Below are 22647 nucleotides of genomic sequence, written 5' to 3'. Positions count from 1 at the left end.
TCCTGCTGCTGCTGCTCCTGCTGCTCCTACTGCTCCTGCTGCTGTTGCCAAGGGGCATTTACATACAAATGAAGCTGAAGGACAGCTGCTTGCAGGCAGAAACTCACTCGACAGACGCCACAGCAAAAGCCTCTGTCACTATTATTGTGAGCTGGCGTTTTAATGGAAGGATTTAACAGCTAACAAAATGACAGCACATATCATTCGATTCAGGCGAATTGGTTCCTAATGGGGCAAATGCTGAACGGTAAGTCACTCTGTAACGGATTTGCAGATGAAAGGCTGAGTGCTTAAGTATGACTTATATTTGATGGATGGGTGGTATTTATACAGATGCACACATATTTGTATATGCAGGAAGAGAAATAAGAGGAGAGCAACTGAGAGTGTTACAGTCGAGAGTGGTCGACTAGGGGATCTCCTGTTCTTCGGTTCTTTTCACATACACTCACACATACACGCACAGACACACACATATTTACTCGTATGTCTGTCTCTCTGTCTATCTCCCAGTCTGTGTCTTCGTCCGCCTCTCTGTTTGTCGGCCTAACAAAAGATCAGAAGATCATTTGAGATCTCTACATGTATGCAGCAGTACTCATTCGGTATTTATATTTGAGTAAAACGAAGCTTGAGTGCTCGCAGCAGCAGAGAGTGTTCTCATTGATCACTTAAGACTCGGCTACCTGTCGTCGGACGTAACATTTGAGCGCGACTTAGAGTCTGAGGGAGAGTCGCCCTATATAAAGGGCTGCAGCTGCAGCATTTCTTCAGTCACCCAGGCCTGGTGGGGGTCAGTAGTGCAGTGCTGTAAAGTGAATTAAATTGTGTGATCGTTCGGCTGAGCATTAAAGACTTGGAGGAAATGCTTAGAAGAAATGGGTAAGAGGAAATACGTAATGGGAAATACGTAAGAGCAAATACGTAAGAGAAAATACGTAACTGGAAACAATTGGATGAAATACTTAGACGAAATACTATATTCTCATATTTATAGGAGAAATACTTGAAACAGATACTTGGAGCAAATACGTAAAAGGAAACACTTATTATTTTGTGGAGTTGGAAATTGTGATTCTTATGTGTTTCCCTTTTTAGTCAAAGTTTTTTTTTTTTTTTTTCAATTTTATTTTTCAGATTGATGAATCTATCATGGCCTTGCATACTCACAATCTCATGCTACCCTCGTTGGTTTTAAGTAGTGGGTATATGTACAATTTGCTTATTATTAAATACTTCCTTTTAATTAAATACGTTCTATTTACTGTGGCTTACTTTATTTGGATGGCATCAGAACTGAAATGTAAGCAAAATTGATGTCCCCACTTTCTGGGTTTGCTCAGTTTTCGCACTAAAAATTCTATTTATATGACATGTTTAATTTTATTTGTGTGTGTGTGTGGTCAGCCAGGTGTTGCTTGTGTAGCCTTAGCTTGGATCGACCAGGTGTCAGCTGCAGTTGCAGGTGTGCCTGCTCTGCAGTGCAGTGTCATTTAGCAAGCTGACAGGTGGTTAGCAAAGTGCAACATGCATGGCGATGTCTCAGCATGTTGTTGACAGCGTCACCTAGTACGAGCTGTGTGAGCGTTAACTTTTGCCACTAACTGTAATGGATTGCCGGCTCTGGCCAAATGTCAAATGTCAAAGGCGAGAAGCGAAAAGCTACAAAAATGCAGTCATCATGCAATTTTAATAATCTCTCGCTGCGGCAAACAAATGTTGCCGAAATAAAATAAACAATTCAAGCGCATAGCAAATCGCATCAAATATTCGAATTATTGGCTTAAAATGCAAAACAGAAAACAGAAAACAGATTGAGGCAGTAGAAAGTCAAACAAAGAGGCTCAGCTACCCTTTGGCTCCAGGATATTATTAACAGATTCTTATTGCCTTAGGCATTTTTTGCCATGCAAAATATTTTGGAGTCAACATTCTTAGTCACATTCCTGCCTACTTTATCCTTTGTTGTTTCCCTTCGAATTTACTATGAATTTCTTAAAGAAATTCGCAGATTTCCCCTTACTTTGTCGGGCATACTTATTGATGAGTGCGGCATACCCCTGGCTAGGGTATTTGCGCAAGTGATTATGCATAAATAGCTCGACAGGCGCCTGTAACCGCAACAGCTAAAGCAACAACATTTGCACTTGCTGAAATATAGACGACATGAGCTCGTGTCGTTAACAGGCAGCACAGGCAGCCGCCCACAGAATATATTTCGAGTGTTTTTAAATGCAGCTCTTGTAGTATTTGCTCTGGGTTTATTTCATACACTTCTAAGTGTGGGTGTCGCTGTGTGGGTAAATCGCTTAAGACTCTAACCCAACACAGAAACTCGAACATGCTATAAAATGGTGTGTAAATATTGTTTTTAAATTGACAGGCGCAATTCAGTGAACAATAAAGTAACAAGGGATCAATGCTGGCCAAGGCACAACAACACTGGAAGGAAGAAAACAAATAAAGCAATTTTAATCCGAAATGCTCGAGACAGGCGGAGAAATCGTAGGAGAAATAATTAGAGAGCAACTTGGCAAACATCCGAGATTGACAGCGCCGCGTCCAACATCATTCATCATGAGAAATCAATAAAGAGGCGCGCCTGCCGTCTGCCGCCTGCTGAGCAACCTGAATTCAAGCTCTCGATAAACTTTAACACTTCCCATGAATGCCCCTCGCGTCTCGTTCAGCTAAACATATATTTATTTATATAGGCTTCCCTGAAGGACTTGCGCCCCTTTTGTTGGAATCTGCTTTATTTTTCTGCTTTTTTTTCTTAACAAGCAATTGCCCGCTCGATTGATGACCTTGATTCGGGCGAAACCAAATTTTATTTTGTCCCTTGACATCTTTCATGCCTTGTCGCAGGCTGTTAGCTGCTTCACTTCTTGCTGCTTTTTTTGTCGCCACTTGTATTTTAATTAAATTAAAGAAAAAACAAAAACAAACAACATAAGCATTGCAAATGCGAGCGATTTGTCTTAATGCTGGACGGTCCAAGCTACCCTTTGCCGAAGTAAATATTTTAATTAGTAAACACGTTAAGAGCGAGCGCAATGCTAATTTCGTTAATGAGCGGCAGCCAGCGTGGAGCAGCAACAACAACAGCCTATTCATTGGCCCCTCAATGCCTGCTCCACGGCATGATTAAACGCCAAGCATAACAACAACAATAATTCTCGTATCGAAGGACACAGCTGCTCAGCCAAAGGGCTCAAATTAATCGTACACTTAACGTAAAACATTGCGCTATAAATACAATTTATCAAACTCTGTCCGCTATTACATGACAAATGATAGTTGTTAGGAATAATTTGAGCTAATATTAGGAGTTATCAATTAATTTCTAGCAAAGTCATTCACATTGCTTGCTGGGTATCTCATAGTCTATCATCCCATGCCCATCATGCCCATCTATCTTATGTGCGTACAGCCAGTAAATCGGGAAATCATTGCATACATCTGTTTATATAAGTGCTTGAGCTGCTTATGATGGGCCTGTGGGCCGTGCCTAATATGCTGGACGGGACTGTTGCCATGGCCTTAAGCCCTGGAGTGTGCGAGTGCTTAATAAAGGATTAATCAAAGTTAATGCCGCAAGCCACAGACACGCATATATGAATGGCCATGCTTGACTGAACGCACACATCGCACACACACACACACAACGCACACACGCACACCAACTACTAATTGCTAACATTGCAGGACATTTCAGGAGCAGAAACCAAAACTCATTTGATCCAAACAATAGCCAGCTTTTATTCATACACACGCTGCAGCTGTGTGTGTGTGTGGGTGTGTTAATATTAATATTCATGCACACATACACACACGCATATACAATACACAATTGTGAGGCGGGCATTCATATATCGCACTGGCTCGGAAAATTACAATTTTCATATCTGATGGCCGCGTCGACGCGCGCTTTAACTTTCGAAGGTCGCTGGGCAAATGAAAGCAAAGGCAAACAGTTTAATGGCAGCTGAGCTGGCCAAAAGTGTCAGTTCCACAGGCTAATTGCATGGTTAGTATCTCTCTATCTCCCTCTCTCTCTCTCTCTCTCACTCTCTACTATATATACTATATATGCATATACACATGCTTGCTTTAGCCATAATTAGAGTAAAGCTGTTTTGTTTAAAGCTTATGTTATTTCAGTCCAGCAGAGATGCGATAAGGTGTATCTGCCGGCAGCTGTAATAACTCACTCACTGATTAATTGAATTCAATTAATTCACCCACACATATGCAAATGCGATAAGTAATTATGCGACCCTCGCATTGTCCTGTCTGCTTGCTTGTATTTTAAGTTGCTTGAAAGTGGCCTTCTATGCAGCTTATTCAAATGACCACCCCAAGCACACATACACACATACTCACTCACACTCTTTTGATCTCACCTAATTTTGTTAAGTTGTGAATTGATTTTCAGAATCACTCAATCGCTGGGAGTTTATAGATATTCCGTACTTGAGTAGTTAGTTGCACTAGGGTCTTCTCTATGCGATTCTCATCTAACATTTTTGCAAGTTCTGCGTTTGCACTGTTGCACTATTTTACGCATTTGTGATTTTACTAACATTTCCATATCTCTTTTTTCTTGCAATGCTGTGAATGCAGCCAGAAATACTCAGAAATAAATGGGATTTTGCACGATGGCTGCCTCGGGCGCAGATCCACAACATGTGCAACACATGGCGCAAATTGTTACGGAATGGTTGAACACGGCCAGCGGGCAGGTCCTAGATACTGAAAAGTGCGAACAAACCGAATACAGCTCAGAGGGGGCAATCGCAAAGAAAAAACAAGAAAGTTTTCATCCATCGAATAAAAGCGAATACAAGGTTGTGGTTTTTAAAGGCCATCGATTTAAAGGCGGAGAGCATAAATCATGTCAAGAGTGGTTTAAACATATATGAGGCATTGCCAGTGCGAATGTTAAGCAGCCAAGATTTGCCAGTCAAAGGCTATTTAAGGAGGCCCTCGAGCCAGTCAGCGAAATTTGCATACACCACAGTTTCAGCTTTAATGCGCTTGTTAACAGCAAGTGGCGTGGCCCGCACGGCTCGTTAAAGGGCTCCGCGGCCGTAAAGTATGCAACAGTTTTAGGGTACGCCAATCGTTTACTTTAGCCAAGGTCTTAAAACGTTGCTGCTGCGAGTCGAGAGCCCAAGTGGAAATGTGAATGAGAGCGAAATTGCAATGTGTTTTAGAGTGTTTGCTGGCCCCAAGCTAAAGCAATTGGCGCTTTTTGTTTATTTCTTGGCAAACTGATCATAAAAATTCTGTGGGGGGGGGAAGTAGAAAAGTTAAGCATTTCCCCATATAGCGAAAGTTGCCTAAGTAAATTTATGAAGCGAACTTTTCGCTTTTAATGGATTTCCTGTTGTCCTTGTTAAGGTTGCTGCCAAAAAAGAAAACAAAACAAAAATCAGAAAGTTAGCAACATTAGTGCGAAGGAGTCAAAATGCAAAAGCAGAACCAAAAGCGTATTCATAACAAACAGACAAAGCATACTTAAAGCGAAAAGAGTTGTTTATTTGTTCGCTCTCGCTCTGTCTGGCTGCTCTCGGCGCTGTTCTTCTGCTGCTTGAGCATTCACTACTTTATTAATCAAAATTCACAACTTCTCGGAATTTATGGGTTTTTTATTGCGATAGAATATAAAGCTTGTATTTGTTAGTAGCAACTCGAAACTACCGAAAAATTATTCAGTGCTTTCAACGGTCGAGCAGTCAAGCAATTTACATTCAATTCTTGTTGTTTTTACCGCTCTTGGGCCATAAAAGTTTCTGCTTTGAGATTAGTTGAGCCGTTGCTCTTGTTGAGCTGAAATTTAAGAGTCGCTGGCGCTGTCCAGATGCCAATCAATTGGCCTGTAAATTTATAATGAATAGCTGAAGCTGTCGGCTGTGCCAGATTAAGGCACATGTGACGCAGCTGAAAATTCGAGGCGTTAATTAGTCAACGGAAACGACTTATCTGAGCTCAGCTGTTTATGCTTTTCCATTGAAAATGTGAAAGTGTATCAAATAATAATGATCCATCGCAGCAGGAATTACTTTTTAATTGCATTGCGAGCTTAATTAAACTTGAGGCAGAATGTACACAATAAATATGCAAATTGCTGCTCTCAGGAATCACCCGAATATACATATATGTGCTTTACATACAAGCACATCATTTGATGCCCTTCCCCCTCTCTCTCTCTCAGCAGTAACTGGAATTCGCATAATTAGCTTAGCTTACAATATCTTTGCTGTTATTTCAGTTGATATTTCCAACTGCTGCCTGCAGAGTAATTAGTCATACTTCTTGCCGCTGCTGGCCCGGTTAAGCACACACATATTTATGCATTAGCATAGCCCAACAACACGTATGATTTATGTCTTGAGCCGAGTGTTGCCTTGGGTAACGGCTTTACTGCTTAGAGTCCCGCATTGTATGTAGGATTTACGAATGATTGCGAGCAGAGCAAGAGACTGGCATGGCTGTCTGTCCTTCTGTCTGTCTGTCCTTCTCTCTGCCTGTTACAGCTTCAAAGCTGGCTCGCTTTGATGATATTTGCGGGTTTTGTCTACGGCTCAAACAGTTTAGACTCAAATAGAAATGCAGCTTAGTAGCTAATGATATTTGCCTTGTTAAAAACAGAGTCTCCTATTGTGAACTCTTTTTGGCCTAAGTGAAAGGGGTATGTAAGGGGCATATGGGATAAGCTTATGTGAATAATTCAGTATAAATAAATTAGTGTATCTTATTTCACTTGCTCACCTCAGTTATCAAAACTACAGAGTATATCGCAGTCATCTACTCCCCCGATCGACAATGTTTGCCTGTCTAAAAACACACGTTGACAATTGGCCGGGCCTCATTATGATACCCAAAGGCAAATGGGATTATGGTTTGGTTTGCTTTTTTACGAGCTGCTTAAGCTGACCAAAAGCCACATATCAGCAGCCTGACAGCAGAGCGCACCCAATGTGATTAGGAGCCCAAAGCTGAGCCAGTTTGCTTCCCTCAAATGCTAGCCCAACGCAAATTAACTGTGGCCAGCTTTAAAACAATAAAAAAGACGACGATATGCCAAATTGCAATTTAAATTTGAGAGCAGCAGCAACAGCGACTGCTGCTGATGAACGACTGGCTTAAGTGGACATTTCGCTGAATGCCCAATGGCGCACATGATTATAGCAGTGCAGTTGACGTTGTCCTCGTCATCGTCATCCTTATCGTGCTCCTTCTCCTCCTCCCCTCCTGTTTTAGTTGAATATTAGCATATTCGTTTGCGTGGGAGTCACAAAGAGCAAGAGAGAGAGAGAGAGAGATAGAGAGAGAGAGAGAGAGAGAGAGAGAGAGAGAGAGAGCGAGAGTGGGCCACATGGGAGTTCTTTGAACTGTCTTGCAGTTTGTTAAACCTTTTGGAATTGTAGTCGATTGTTATTCGCTCAGTACTTAGCTTCACACTACGCACTATGTTCGAGAAGTGTATTTGAAATGCGCATTTGTGTGAGCTAAGCTTTGAATAATTTTGAATTAATCAACACTGGCTAACGCTTCGTTTGGTCTCGTGTGTTTGAAAAACCCTGCATAGCAAATTTTACCAAAGCCAAGGCCAGGCAACTCTCTCTCTCTCTCTGTGTGTGTATCTGTGCTTGCACTTTTAGCTGACTGAGCACAACATGCATACACATACACACACACACACACGCGCATCTCGCTGTGCTTGTTGCTTAGGGCTAGCGACCTTAAAACTTTTTGCTGCTTGACACTTTTTGGCTTTTGATTTCGTGACACTATGATTTACCCTAATGAAAATGTCCTTTTGCATTTTCTGCGGAAATGTAGATTATGTTGAGTTTTATGCGGCCATCATTTCTATTTGGGTACAGCAAAGTTTGACAGCACTCAAAGGGCTTTAAAACCCATTTGGGTATATAAACTGTGCGGCAAGACGCCATTAAGATGCTGCGATAAGCTGGCCAACAATAAAACTTAATTACGCAATTAATTAACAACGAACGAATTCAGATAACGCCGACGCATTCATTGTCATGCCACGCCCACAACGCTTTGGCGCAGTAGCAAATTGCGACTTATCTATGTAAAATATACCTGAAATCAGCTTCTTCATCTTCTTCGTTGTCTTCTAAGTTTTCGATTTCATTGGCGGTGCCTTGAGAAACTTTTTGGCAGCTCGACTCTGTTTGTTTTCGTTTAATTAGTTGTGAATTTTATGTGCTTCGCATCTTTGATGGCTCATTGATGGCATATTAAAAGCGCATAAAGGCCAGTTGGCTGCGAGCAGGCAGCATGACAGCACATAAATGGCTGCTAGAGCTTGACATGCACGTGTTGGCTGCCTAACAACTGGCAAGGGTGACATCTCACCCAACCAACAGACGACATACAACATACAACATGACACGACAGAGCATTTATCAGGCACCCGCTAAAATATCAAATGAAAAGCTGTCGCGTCGTAAAATCTCTTGTGAACCCTGTCTAATGAATCTGCCATTTGCGTACCACGTGGCGTATGAATGTATGAATGTGTGAATGTTTGTAATTATTACAGTAGGATAAGGCGACTCGAGCGGAAAGCTGCTTACCGAGCGGATTACTGCACATGATACAGAGGGAATACATTTAAGCGGCTGATAATATAAGCAATACATACGTAATACACTCGAGAGCAAAGCCATCAAATATTTATGCCGCACAACTTGGAGCAGCAATAGCAGAAGTTCAATCGAAGTGCTCCAACCGTCATGGTTAGTAATCATAAAATTAGAAAGTAATGGAAAGTGTTCTTCGGTGTATTTTGTTTGTTTGTTTAAAGTTCTTTTGTTGTGATGCTCTCAGCCATGAATTGTGATGCGATTCATTATTGATGTACCCTGTCACTGAAAATCAATAAGCTGGCAATATTTCTGTTCTGCTGCGAAGTTGACAAAAGCTCAACACGCACTTAACACACATGAAAGCGAGTTAACAAAGCATTTCGACACAGCTCGGGGTATATAGTCTCTATATGGCTGGGTCAGTTTATGGCCAACAGAGGTCAGTTGTCATTAGCAGGCATATGGCCTAATCAAATCAACCTCCTTACCGAGCAGATCATGCTCATGGCCAAGCACACTGAGATAGAGGTATTTCCAGCTCATGTCACGCATACGCCCAGTTGGCTGTCAACATTCCGAGTGCTCAATTACAGCAGACAGACAAAAAAAAACCTAACATACACACACACACACACACACTCAGACATTCATTTACATTAGTCAGTTAACGACAGCAGCAACAGTTTCTGTTCGTTGATGTTCATGGAAAATTATGTTTGCAATGCCATCTTCAGGCAGAAGGCAACATTTTCGTTCGGCACATACTTTAATAGCAAATTAAAATATTTACGTGACCTCATTCGTTTGTGCCTTGCAACAGCCGGTGCTTATGGCAAGTTTGCTTTTCCTTGCGCCTGCTGCTTCACTTGACTTGTTGCTGCTGCTGTTGCTGCTGCTCAATCATAATTAAGCACTTTAGTTGCTTAGTATCCACTTATATACTTATTTAAGCGAGGCACACACATACATACATATGTGGGCACTCAATCTTCGGCTAAGTGGCCATTTAATTGGCATTTAAGACATCAATTTTAGCGACTTTAATTAGCTAATATAGCTCATTCGATTTAGATTAGTAAGGCAAGGAGCAGGCGCTGTGGATGGAATAAATAAAATTGAATGTAAGCAAATGTATTTTGTTTTTATTATACAACATATAAATATAGTAAACATTTTTGCAAGCTGTTTTTCATAAATATGAAATAAAGCAAATTGTATAAAATAAATTCGACAAGATTCAGCTGGTGAATGTGTTTTTCAGCTTATGTCTTCAATGTGCTGCAGGAGGCGCCACTTAATATTGCATGAGACTGAACCACAACGGCTGGTCTCACTGCTGTGGTGTAGTAAGCGGAAAGGTCCATCGCGGTAGCGAAACATGAAATGTTGCGTAGGTTGACAATTTGAGTTGATTTCCATGCAGCCCACTGAAGGTCTTTCAATTACTTTGAAGCGCTTTTAAGTGCGCTATAAAATTCAGTTTATTTTTGGACATGAAAGTTTCGGTGTCCCGCGAGAAATCGGAATACGGAATGTGCATTAATAAACGCTAAGATGCGAATGCCATTTGGTAAATGCTGCTGAGTGCCTGCTCTGTAAGTTTGTACTTTGTTCTGTTGTGCTGTGAAGGACTTACTTTATCCCTTCATTCTATTCGCATCATCAGTTTCCTGACCAAACACGCACGTTAATGCTTTATAACTCGACGACGTGCTTAGCTTATACATTAAATACTAGGCGCAATTTAAAATAGGCTCCCGAAAAAATGAGGCCGGGAGTCGTGCCGCATCCCCAAATAATCCTCAAATGTTGCGCAGCCCATAAAAAGGGATCAGAGTGCTGTCGGTCAGGGCGGGGCAGTGGGCCGTGGGCTGTCAAGCAAGTCAATAGGCTTATGATTTATATAGCCATTAGTAAAGTGCGGATCATTGGAGGCTCGTGGCACACACTTTTGGGGTTGACCTTGTTCTGGTTGTTTTTTATGGCCCGTAATACGTTTTAGCCTTTCGCCTCTCAGTGTTACAAACTTAAAAGTTTGAGCTTAATTTATACTTCCTTTTAACATTAAATATCCTTTCGCAAACTCAATTTAGGCATTTCCCTTATCATTTTCTATTTTCTATTTCCCCAATATATTACAATGAATATTCATAATGTATTCGTTAAGGAGTATCCACTTATGATTGGTAGCGGAACATTATTCACGTCTTGAATAGCTCATTAGTTTCAAATTGCCAATAAAGAGAGGCCCGAACGAGTGTTTGGTGTAACACGCAACATCGTGGCGTAGCCTGCACACCACGGCGTATAAGCAATAAGCAACTCATACAGAAACGAGCGTTAATTAATTATACCGTAGCAATTGCCATAATTGTAGGACTCCTTGTGTTTTGAGCAATATAAATTTTAATTATCTTTTCGCAGCAGCCAAGCAGCTCTGGCTTTCTCTTGACACCACATGCCTCCACTTACCACATGCCACATGCCAGATGCCACACACTCAGTCCCAGCAGGTGCCGAATCAGCGGAAATCAACAACAGGCGACAAACAACAGAAGGCACAAAGGACACGACGTCAAACAAGATAAAGGCAACCAAACGCAATTTCTTCAATATTTCAAACAATGACAAATTAAACAAAAGACGCAGTCAAGCGCTTGTCAAATTGGCACAAAAAAAGTCCATTGATTATTTTTTATAAATTTAAGATTAGTGAAAAAGTGTAAAGTGCAAGCGAAGTGCACTTCCTTCGTACTTGCAGCAGCTGTGCGAAAATCAATTTTCGCTTGTTTAGCAATCGACAGTTTTAAGCAGGTCTTCAGTCAATTTTGTTGACAGTTTTAGTACTGAGCTTATTGTGCAGTCAAGGATGCGAAGAAGGAGCCAAAGGGATACGCTCGACTGCGAAATATCCTGAGCCTTGCATTTTTACTGCAACCAAATTGAAAGGCTATAATCATAATCGATTACAAGTAGCTATGTATTCAATTATTAAAACGAGCTCATCAGTTAATATCCAACTAAATATTTCAACTAGAATCAAAAGCTGTAATCCTTGCGAGCTCGATAAGTTATTATTTAATATTCAGTACTCTTAAATAAATTATTCCAGGCACGTGTGCGCTTTAATTAACACATACTCTGCTGAAATTTAAAGTATTCTCTATAAACTCTAGTCTTTATAGTGCACACAGTTTTAGTATACCCTTTTGTTTGGCTCCATTTGGCGTGTAAAAAGAAAGTTAAAACCCTCTTAAATGCTGGCTGCAGGCACGTGCCGCCCATATAAAGAGCGCATAAGTGCGGCAAAGCGTCGAAAATGTCGCCCATAATTCAACTAACGAATACTCGAAAGTTTTGGGCAGCTGCCGCTCTGCACTGCGTCCATTAGTCCATTGCTGCTTTGAATGTGTTTGTTTGTGTGCGTATGCCCCTAAACCGGGAAATGTGTGCGAGCAACATAGTGAGTGCCTGACTTGCCATTAGCTTTGGGCTAAACACACACACACACACATACACACACACACAAATACACTCACACATACACAGACCAATTATGCAGCAACTGCGCCCCGAGCATCAGTTGTTTGAGCTGCGAGCTGGGCAAGTTTTTGGGCTTTTGCTGGAAGCTTTTGCCTTTCGTTTCGAAAATTGAATAGCTTTGTCACTTAGAATGAATGTCTCCGCTGGCTTTTAAAGAGGAGCTAATAGGTCGTTTAATTTTAGGCTCTGCTGTACATAACGGTACATCTTATGATACTACTCTTATTGGTAAAGAAAGAGCTTTATTAATTTAGATGCCTAATTTGATTTGCGATTTGCATTTCAATGCTCAGACTGCACCTGAAATTCAAATGAACATGGCATTCGTAAATTACAATTCAGTGTTATGTGTCTGTGCTTGAGTACATGGAACAGCTTATAACAGTTGGTTTACAATTCAGTGCACAACATGAATTACATTTGTGTTGCGGTGCGTATACGCTATGTATGTATGTCTACTCTTTTTTGGGCAGGTGCCTGTTGCTTGTAGCCGAGCTGCCGAAGGAGCCGCTTGTAGAGCAGCTGGCATAACTGGTAAATGTTCTAGAAATGCTCTCAAATGCATGTTTTCCGAAATTTATTGTCTGAATGGCGAATGCGAAGCCATAAATCATAAAGCAAATGACAGCAAGCAGCTACCAAGCTTTACTACTTTAAAACGTAAATAAAATAAATTAATATAAATAACTGAGCAGAGATATGAATATAAAAAGACATAAGCCGATGCGTGGGTGAGCTTATAAAAAGACCTAAGCCAAAGCTGTTTAGCAATTTAATCCTTACTTGTGAGATTAGAATAAATTCTATTAAATTAAGCAAAAACGGAAGATGGGAGACATTGGGTACTTTATTAACATTATTTAACGTGCTTCTGTTAAAAGACATCGTTTACTTTAGTATATCGACTATTGCTGCAATTATACTATCGATATATTTGCCTTGACATTAATTATGATTATTTATACAGATTATGCTGCAGCTTATCGATAAATACAAAGGAATTCATATTAGCGCTAACATCAATATCGATTAATTATGTAAGCTATGCTGCAGCTGACCTTTCCAAATGAGCTAATTTTGAATTTTGCTTTGTGCATAATGTAATTAAACATAAATAGAAGCATCTGCCTCTTACAACTGCAAAGTTTCATGAGCTGAGCTGTGCTATAATTAATTTTGCACTTTGCAATCTGTATTACAATTTTGTATTGTGCATTTGGGGGAACTTCTGCTGCTGTAGTGTAATCATTTGATGTAGCGAATAAATAATTCATGCGCCGCATTGTACGAGCTGCGCTTTAGCTGTGATCGCGCGCGGTACGAGCTTTAATTACAGCTGGGCTATGATTAAATTATAATGCTGCTCGGTCGACCTTTTAAGCGTCCCCTTGATGCTGGCGTCGCAGCTGTTGCTTTTAATTAATTTGCGCTTAGACGCCGAGTTACGAAGAAAAATTACCAGCCGCCCAAGCGAGCGAGAAAAAAATAAAATTAAATAAAATAGAAAAAGTCTAGCTCTACGGTTTTTTGTGTTGGCGCCCAGGTGAGAAATGAACAATGTTTGCGGCCAGTAGGCAGCCACCATCGTCATTACGCAGATTTCTCCAAGGTACACGGACAAAAAATAAAAAGGAATAAATTGCGCTGAACGTGCTCCATATCCGAGACACAGATGTGGGTCAGCTGTTGGTCACAGTGGTGCTCGAGGCTGCACTTCCGCTACATAAATTGGCGACCAGTTTTATAGTTTGGCTAAGCTGTGGGCGGGTGGGACGTGTGCTGGACGTGTGGTTAGACAGATGTACCATTAAATATTTGGTTTTGGTAATAGGAATTTCGAATACTGCTAATATAGGATAGCAATTTATATGAGACATATTCACAAATATTAAATAAAATGAAAATATATTGAAAATGAATTTAATAAAATTCTACAGCATAACATTTATACATAAAGTGTGTATAGGTGCTCTATTTAGTTTTTAGTCACGAATATCAAATGAAATGAAAATCTATTGAAAATAAATCTAGTCAAATTGTGGCAACATCAAATAATTCAAGACTTAATAGATGCTCTAGTTATTTTTACCATTGGGCGCCACAAAGCAAATCACGTATACGACAAATTTGTTATTGAGATTGATTTTGTCAGGCTGTCAAGAGATAAAGAGAAAGTGGGCGTGCGAGTCATTCGCACGTAAAATCAGAGAACTGCTGACCATGGGATTGAACCCAGTATGTCAACGTGTTCAATTGAAGACCGTCTGACGTATATAGATATATATAGAAATGTGCAGAACAAGAGATGCGACATCAAAATGCCAGCTAGCCTCTATAGCAGAACGCAAACAGTTGACATAAAACAACGCTAAATAACAGCTGCCTTTTGCGAAAGTTCCGCTTGGAGCTCTCTGCTTTATGTTGCTTGACATTATATATTTTCATGGCTAACGCCCCGGCAGTTCTGTTGCTGCTTGATTAATGTAGAAAGCCAAGCGAAAGTCCGGAATTGTCGTTGGCGTTTTAATAAAATGCAAATTGATATCGTCACGAATTCAGCTTCAGTTTTAAAATCTAATTTAGTCTTTATATTCAGCTACATAAGCCAAGCCAGATATTGTTATATATTTTCATAGCAAATTTGACAGCTAAGGCAATAGACAGCAAAGCAGGAGCGTCACATTAGGGCGAGTGAAAGACGAGAGTAAATTTTCTTAAATTGTTTTTAAAATCAAACTGATTCCAATATGATATCTTTATATATATTTACTTATTTTTTTTAGTTCGATTACTCTTAACATAGCTAGTGCTCGTTGCCCCCTTTTGGGCCCACTGCTGACTTCGCTACGCTCCTGCTACCGCTGCTGCTACTGCTGCCCATTTGAATAAACACATTTGGCTGCCGCAGAAATTGGCGCCTTTCGCCGCTTCCTTTTGGAAAACTGTCGCTGCCCACGCGAAAGAAATATTGAACAGTTTCGCTGACACAATTTCTGCTATTTGCTGTTGCTCTACGTTTGCAAATTTGAAGAGAAAAGAAATAATCCAAAGAAAATGTTTAGCATTCAGCTGACGTTCTATTTGTTTACAATCGAAACACAGGCCCCCCACATCCCTATGCGCAGCAGAGTTAAGGCTAATGACAGATGGCATTTGCTAAATGCTATAATAATATATATAATATATATATAATATATATATAATATATATATATTATATATATATATATAATATATATATATAATATATAAATATAATATAATATAAAATGAATCCATAGAGATATTACACTAAACTTGAACTAGCACACTCTAAGCACTTTTCATGGCAAGACACGTAGCAGTGCGAGAGGCAGAGATTTGAAAGCTCGTCAAAATTTCAGTTTGCAGCGGCAATTGACAAGGGCTTTAACCATATTCATGTCGGGGCCAGCCCCCCTTTGTGGCTGTCACCGAGCGCCAGAGGGACCCAGACCCGATCATGCATATAAACCCATGCAATATGCCTGGCTGTCAGCACAAATGCCCGTATGTATCCACATCCGTATCCATGCCCGCCCACACGTGCCCCATTCTCAGCGAACGCGACGCAGCTCAATAAATAAAAATTTATTTGCGCTGCCAGTGAAAATCGCATATAGTGTTTGGTTTTATTTACAATCACACGCAGATATCATCGCTCTGCTTCAGTGCTTAGCTGCATGTGAATATATATATATATATGTATGTACCTATATAGTCATATATGCAATATTTGGAATTTTATTTCATATATTTCATGCTGGCATGTTTTCATTCCATTTGGTTACCTTTTGTGTTATATTATATATTATTTATTGTTATCTTTGTGAATTTTCCTAAAAATATCCGACAGGGAATTTGCGAACTGTTTGCGTTTAATTGGATAACGTCAAGTGGCATATTTGATTAGAATATTTTTAAACAATTTTTCGTTGGTATTTTTCACACAATAAATATGCCAAATTCATATAAATATTTTGTAGCTATAATTTATTAAACTCTGAATGCATTAAGAGAACAGAGCCTGGATTAGAGCGGCATAAATAATTGCATGCCCTGCAGCTCTCACATAATCTATACAAACCATGTAAATACACACACACATACGCATACATATATACATATCTGAGCTAAGCTCATTTGCAATTTTGCCAGCCAAAAATCGTCAATTGCACTAATTATGCAAGGCGCTGGCGCCCAGACCAGCCTTGTCGAGTATTTGCAGCTAGCTTTTGGCCCTTATGACATCAGTGCATGGCTCATCATAAACGGGCGAAACATGGCCAAGAAGGGGTGCGGTAGGGCACGCGGAGCTGGGCCAGTGAGCCGGAAACACTAACGAGAAAACTCTGCAACATTTTTGGTGGCAATATTTTTGGCAACGATGTTGCCGCTGGCGCATTTCTGGCTGCATTGAAAATGAGGCTGCAATTTGGCAGCATTTTGTGGGGACAGTCGCAGCACCTCCTGCTCTACTTTCTCACACTCCTGCAGCCCTAATTTATGTGGCAGCGAATCGTTGCAGCATTTAGCTTGATTATTCATCATTTTAAATGGAAATGGGAAACTAAACGAGTCGCCGTTAGCCTTAATTGCGCTTTAAGCCCGCTGAAGTTTAGTCAGGTCTTGCTCGAATGGGCACAGACAGCGCGTTGCCTTAAAGGATTAAGGCATTAGCATGCTGGAGTACAAGCTCTTTGTTATTTGATGGACGCATCTGTGGGCCAACATGACAGCCAGACGGCGAGCCACAGCTACAACTTGAACCAGAACCAACAGCTGGACCGGCAGCCGGATCAGCACTTGGCACAGCTCTGCTGCCAACGACAGTTTCACGCTTCATTTGCATAAAGAGTCGCTGTACATTGCGCACCCAAAGGCAGAGACAACTCTACCAAAGGGTCGAGCGACTATCGCAGAAGTGTCGATAATGACCCGACAGCAGTTTAGCAGTTTAGCATCTGGAGCTAAACAGCTTTAAAGCAAGAGTTTTATGGCGAACTCTACTTTATGAATTGTGAAATGTAATATTAGGTCGACATTGTATTATTTGTTCGCCGACAGCAGTTGCGGTCGTTATATTAAACATGGCAGTAACCACATTGCGTACACGACATGTTGGCTGCATAAATTAGCTTAGGCCATTACCCCAGCCACAATCGGGGCTTTTCATTCGGTTCAGCCGCGTGGCAGCGCCATCTGTTGTCGCCTTTTGCATTGACCTTAACCCCGCGCGCGAGCAGCGTTAAGGAAATGGAAAACAAAGCAGACACAGCAAACACAGCACAAAGCAAAACTAAGCCAAAAACATAAATATTGTCAAGCGAGCAGAGCAACAGCTAACGGTAAACAGCTGTTTGGCCCACAACAGCTGGTCTGAAAGAGCGCCTGCGCCGCAAAGCCAAATTTAAGAGAGTCTCTGGGCAAGCAAAGAGCAAAGCCTTTGCAGACAGCGTTTGTGTTTGTTTGACTTTGCTTGCTTTTGTTTGACTTTGCACTGTGATTGGGTTCCACATTGCCTGCGACCGCTGTGGAACTTGACTTAGTTTCTGCCTTTCCGGCCAAATTACCGCCAGCAGTTGCCGCCAAATGCTGCTGCGAATCGCGCACAGCTCGATTGCCGCTCGCTGCATTTAGTCAGGCTACGCGTATTCTCGTCTTCGTCCAGTGTCGTCGTCGTCGCCAGTTCGTCCATCGTCAGAGTCCGGCTCTTCGCTGCGAATTATATCATGCGAATTTTCGGCAATGTTGTCTCAGTTCTATTTTGTATTTCGTGCGCCGCGAATCGGTTCTAATAGCCGCACGATCGGCTCCGCTCATTAAACAATACGTCCGCTGTCGTATGGTCAGCGTAACTATGTGAAACTTAAATTACTTGAAATATTTTGGTACATAAAAAAAAAAATAATAAAAAAAAAAATGAAAATGTGTAGTTTCGTGTAACATTGAAATAAATAACTTTATCTATGCGAGCTGCAAGTCCCCAGTTGCTGTAAGTGTCCTGAATTATTATAGCCCCATTTATCATGTGCTTAACGTTAGAGATGCAAATTCTGAATTCAGTCGGGAATATCATTTCGGCTAGAGTCAATTTCGTTTTAGCTAGGAAATAAATTTATAAATAAATCTCGTGTATTTTCTTTGATTTTACACAACAAATAATTTCATATTTTTCATTTTACAATTTCGATTACATTTCCAATCAATTGCCTCTAGAGCAAAAATGCTTTAATCATTTGTTAGAGACCGTTGAAGCCACAGCATTTTCCATTCATTTGAGAATGTTCAATTGAACAATACGCCTGAATAATTTGTGTGTTTCTCGATTAAAATTAATGAAGTGTTACTAATGTCGGCTAAGAAACATTTCTCAATTTCCAATTGCTGGCAAATAGTCAGCTATTAATGTGCTTGGCAAATAATCGAATCAAATTATTTTCTGCATTTCATTTCGTTGGTTTAGTAATATAGCAGCTCAGTTAATTTTTAGGCAACTCTTTGTGTGGGAAAAATAATGTCCCTAGACAAATGGGACAATACCGAAAGCGAAACAATTCAAACAATCTCGAAATGGCACTAGGAAGATAAAGGCGCACGTTGCTGGCACGTGACGACACAAAATAGAATAGAGAGTGCTACTTGAGAGACAATAAATAAAAGACGCTGAATAAGAACAAGAACTAGAACAAGACGAGGAAAATGCATTGAAAAGACAAGTGTGCGACACTTGAGTGTGTATGGATGGCTTTGCTAGGGTTATGAAACAAGCTCCTCGAATTGGCTGCCAATAACAGGAAAAACAATGAGGCACAGGTAGAAAATCAGGACATGACAGAGGGATAGAGTGCATTTTCAATTGTGCATTGAAATGAAATTATTCAAGTGATTTTCCAGCCATGCAACACAACTCATTGGCTAGCCATGCAGGCGCATCTCCCACGCTCTCTCTTTCTCTCTCCCTCGCTATCTCCCTTTCTATGACAGGTGTGTGCAGCTGTTGTGGCAGCTGTGTTAATTAGAATTCGTGTTGCCATTAATTGAAACACGAACGGGACAAGCGTAAACCAATGAAGCTGCTCAACAGTGGGTGTCATCAATCAATGGCCTACCCAAAACTTAATTAAAATCCAACCCCTCTGCGTATGCCCTTTAATGGCCAGAAATATCTATCAGTCTCTGAGGCTAAGTTTCATTATTTTTCGCTTAGCTTGATTTCATTTATTTTTATTTTTATTTTTATTTTTAAATATTTTGAATAAAACTTTTACAGCTGTAAGTTTAGCGCTTGGTCATGGCATCCAAATCAAAGCACTACTGGTCTGTTTTCGTGTAAAGCAGCAGCATCATCATCTGCCTGAAGTTTTAATCAAAAATCAGTTGAAACTTTCAGCGCGCGAACTGCTGACCAAACTTTCTCGCAAAACTAATTCCGAGCCAAAATTATAAAGTATTCTGGTTAAATCGGAACAGAACAAAATGAAGAAGAAGCGAAATCATCGTAATGAGCTATTGCTGTCTTGAAATTAAGTAAACAAGCAATTTGCATAACGCTGCGTATACGCAATAAAGTATTGATATAAAAATCAGGGCCTAAGCAACGGCCATATCAACATGGTTTTTCCCTTATTTATGTCGTTTCCCGTTTCCTGCTGATTGAATTTCGCTTTGATTCTTTGTCATTCGCCATTTGCCTTTTTGTTTTGTTTTTGCCCCAGCGCATTATCGAGCTGATATTATTAGAGTTTTCTTTGTTTTCGTTGTCGCTTTCGTTGTTTTCTTTTTATTTTTGGTTTTCGTTTCTTGTTTTTTGTTGATTGTGTATGCTTGCGTAATTTGAGTTGATATACGATAAGCCAGAAGTTGGGCGCCTATCATGTGGCCTCTGATTGTTTCATATTAAATGTATGGCTGCGTTGCTGACCTGGCTGGCAGTGCGCCTCGCTCGCGTTGCCACAACAATTGCCGCAGGTCGTGGGCCTTGCCATTTTTTATGGCTCACTTAGACGCAGATTTGTTTGCAAATGATATGTCAGCCAAGTCGCACGTAATGCCAATTATCATAAAATTACATTTTTTTCCTCTTCATATTTTTCTTTTTCTTTTTGCCGGATTTATTTATGAATTGGCTGCTTACGTGAGCTGATGTACGGCAGCAATTGCTGGGGCTATTTATAAAAATGCAGAGAAATAAAGAGACGAAAATTAAATTTAACAGTGGCTTTAAGAAATGTTTTGCTCTGCTTAAGCAATCTCTTTTATGACATTTAAATTATTGTAAAATGTAAAACATTTATTCGAGTATTTAAGCTGAACATGTTTATCTTTTTCTCAGCAAACTTTTTCCTAAAAAACAGAGAGAGATGTAGAAAAACAACTTTCCTTTTATTTAATAAAACATTTCAAGTTTTATGATAAACAATGGCCAACAACTTGCGCTGCAGCCGGTACTTTCCGCCTGCCAAATCTTTGCTGTCAAATGTTGTTTTTAGAGCACTCAGAACTAAGCCTCGCAAAAAGTTGCATCCGCTTGTTGCGGACTCTTTGGGCCAACAATTTATGGCGCAGCAATAAGAATTGTGACAACAAATTTAGCAGCTTGGCCAGAATGTTGGAAGTCGGCAAAGAGAAGCTGCATAACTTAATATACTCCACATTAACTTTAAATGCAGCGCAATTTATTCACTTGCGCCTCGGTTTACAGGGCAAAGTTGTCAAACCAAATTTATGAGCTCGCCTGAAGCCGATGGCTGACTTTTGAATAATGCAAATAAATAAATATGTATATATATATTCATCTTCACAAATAAATCTCTTTTGGCAATGCAATGAAAATGATTATTTAACAGCTTGCTGCAACATTTGAGTGAATTCTGAATTGCTGTGAAATTGCTTGACCGCCTCTTACGTGCCCCAAGCATATCAGTTGGTGCAACATGCGGCATGACTATTAAAATGGACCAGACCCAGCTGGACTGCCAAAAAGCTTAACTTGGCAAAGGCCAAAAATAAGAAGGTGATAGAGGGCATCATTTGCCACAGCTGGACACTGAGGCTGAAGAAACTTACACTGATAGGGCATATTGAAAAGGAGAACATTTTCATTTGCTTCAACTTACTTTAGAGTATATAGTCTAGAGCATTGCATAGTCATGCATAGCCTGCAAAGCTGTCAACATGCTGCCTCACGTTTTTTGATGACAGCGATGGCGGGCGACGCTGTTAACGACTTTGCGACACTTGGTTCAGGTTAAGGGCAAAGTCATGAAAGCGCTATAATTCGGTAATGAAGGCAGACACAGCTGCAGACAGTCACTATGAATTAACCATAAATATACATATAGAAGACGAGCATTTTAGATAACGAGCGAGCGCCTCAGTCGATCCCAAGCTGACTCGATGGCTCCAACAACCGCCCATTGCACTTTAAATAGGCCAAACGAATATGTGGCCAAGCTTATTCTACTTTTTTTTTTTTAATTTTTTTAATAGACAACTCAGTGAACATTCTGGCACGTTATTGAAAATCAAATAAGACTGAAGACTGAAGACTGAAATGCCAATGCTGAGGCAGTGCAACTGCAGCATGTGCGTGAGCCACTTGCTGATGGCAGGATGGTTGGTTGGCCTGCTGGTTGGGTGGGTGAAAGCGAAAGTGCATTTGAAGTGTTTTCTTCTAATTTCGCTAAGGGTGGCGCGAAGCGCAACGCAACGCAAATTGACACACTCTTTGGCACAATTGGGTCATAAACTAGTCCAAGGATCTAGAGCTGCAATCAAGCTTTTGTATAAATCGAACTAAATAGGCATGATAACCTTTTTGATTGAGCGCACGTATCTGTGAGTGAGTGCTGTGTGTGTGTATACGTGTGTGCTTGTGTTTGTGTAGAAGTGTGTAAAGTAGTTTGGCTTAGTTTTTATGCGTCGCCTGCCATAAACAGCGGTCAGCATGTTGTATCATGTTCTCGATATGGTCGCCCAATTAAATAATTAATGTTTCTGATTGATTGCGCCATAGACTATGAAAGTGTTTACTAATCAGTGAGTTTGTTTACATAACTAGCTAGGCTAGACTACTTGCCTGCTTCGCTAAGTAATTGGACTGAGAAATAATTATATACATATATATGTACGTATCTTGCTTCGGCTTGTGGAAATTATGAAAGTTTGTCACGTTCCAATTTAGTCCAATGTATATTTATATTTGTTATACAATCCAGTTCTACTTAGCTATAAACTGCAATTTAAGGCTTTGGTACAAAGTTTCGAAATAGCAATTATTTTATGTGCATTAAAATTTCATAGCCTACTTTCAGGCGGCAGCGTAATTTGTTATGACAGGACTTGAAAGAAACTAAACTGCGGGGCCATTTCGCTTCCCATGTCAGCCAGCGCTCGCACCTAATTCAATTAGTCAACTTCATTGTTAATTAAAACAAACTGCGCTGCTCACAGCATGA

General features: G+C 40.4%; 1 protein-coding gene across 6 annotated transcripts in view; it reads left to right on the top strand.

The window, feature by feature from the left end:
- Window positions 1-777: 777 nt before the first annotated feature.
- Window positions 778-22647, top strand: part of MsR1 (Myosuppressin receptor 1) — a 41848-nt gene continuing 19978 nt past the window's right edge. For 2 of the 6 annotated variants that reach the window (XM_018008944.2, XM_089466796.1), the window contains exon 1: window positions 17665-18182. Coding sequence is in view for 1 of the 6 variants with exons in the window: in XM_089466799.1 (XP_089322925.1) it covers window positions 18157-18182 (26 nt within the window). In the remaining 5 variants the exon portion in view is untranslated. Of the gene's footprint in view, window positions 883-1137; window positions 1206-17521; window positions 18183-22647 lie in introns of those variants that run through there. The other 4 variants (XM_089466794.1, XM_089466795.1, XM_089466798.1 and 1 more) reach the window with 4 other exon arrangements.

The sequence above is a fragment of the Drosophila arizonae genome, chromosome 4 (assembly GCF_054131065.1).
Source record: "Drosophila arizonae isolate 15081-1271.41 chromosome 4, UAZ_ARI_1.0, whole genome shotgun sequence".
Taxonomy (NCBI): Eukaryota; Metazoa; Arthropoda; class Insecta; order Diptera; family Drosophilidae; genus Drosophila; species Drosophila arizonae.
The sequence above is the reverse complement of the archived record's forward strand: the minus strand, read 5'-3'. Positions and strand labels throughout refer to the sequence as shown.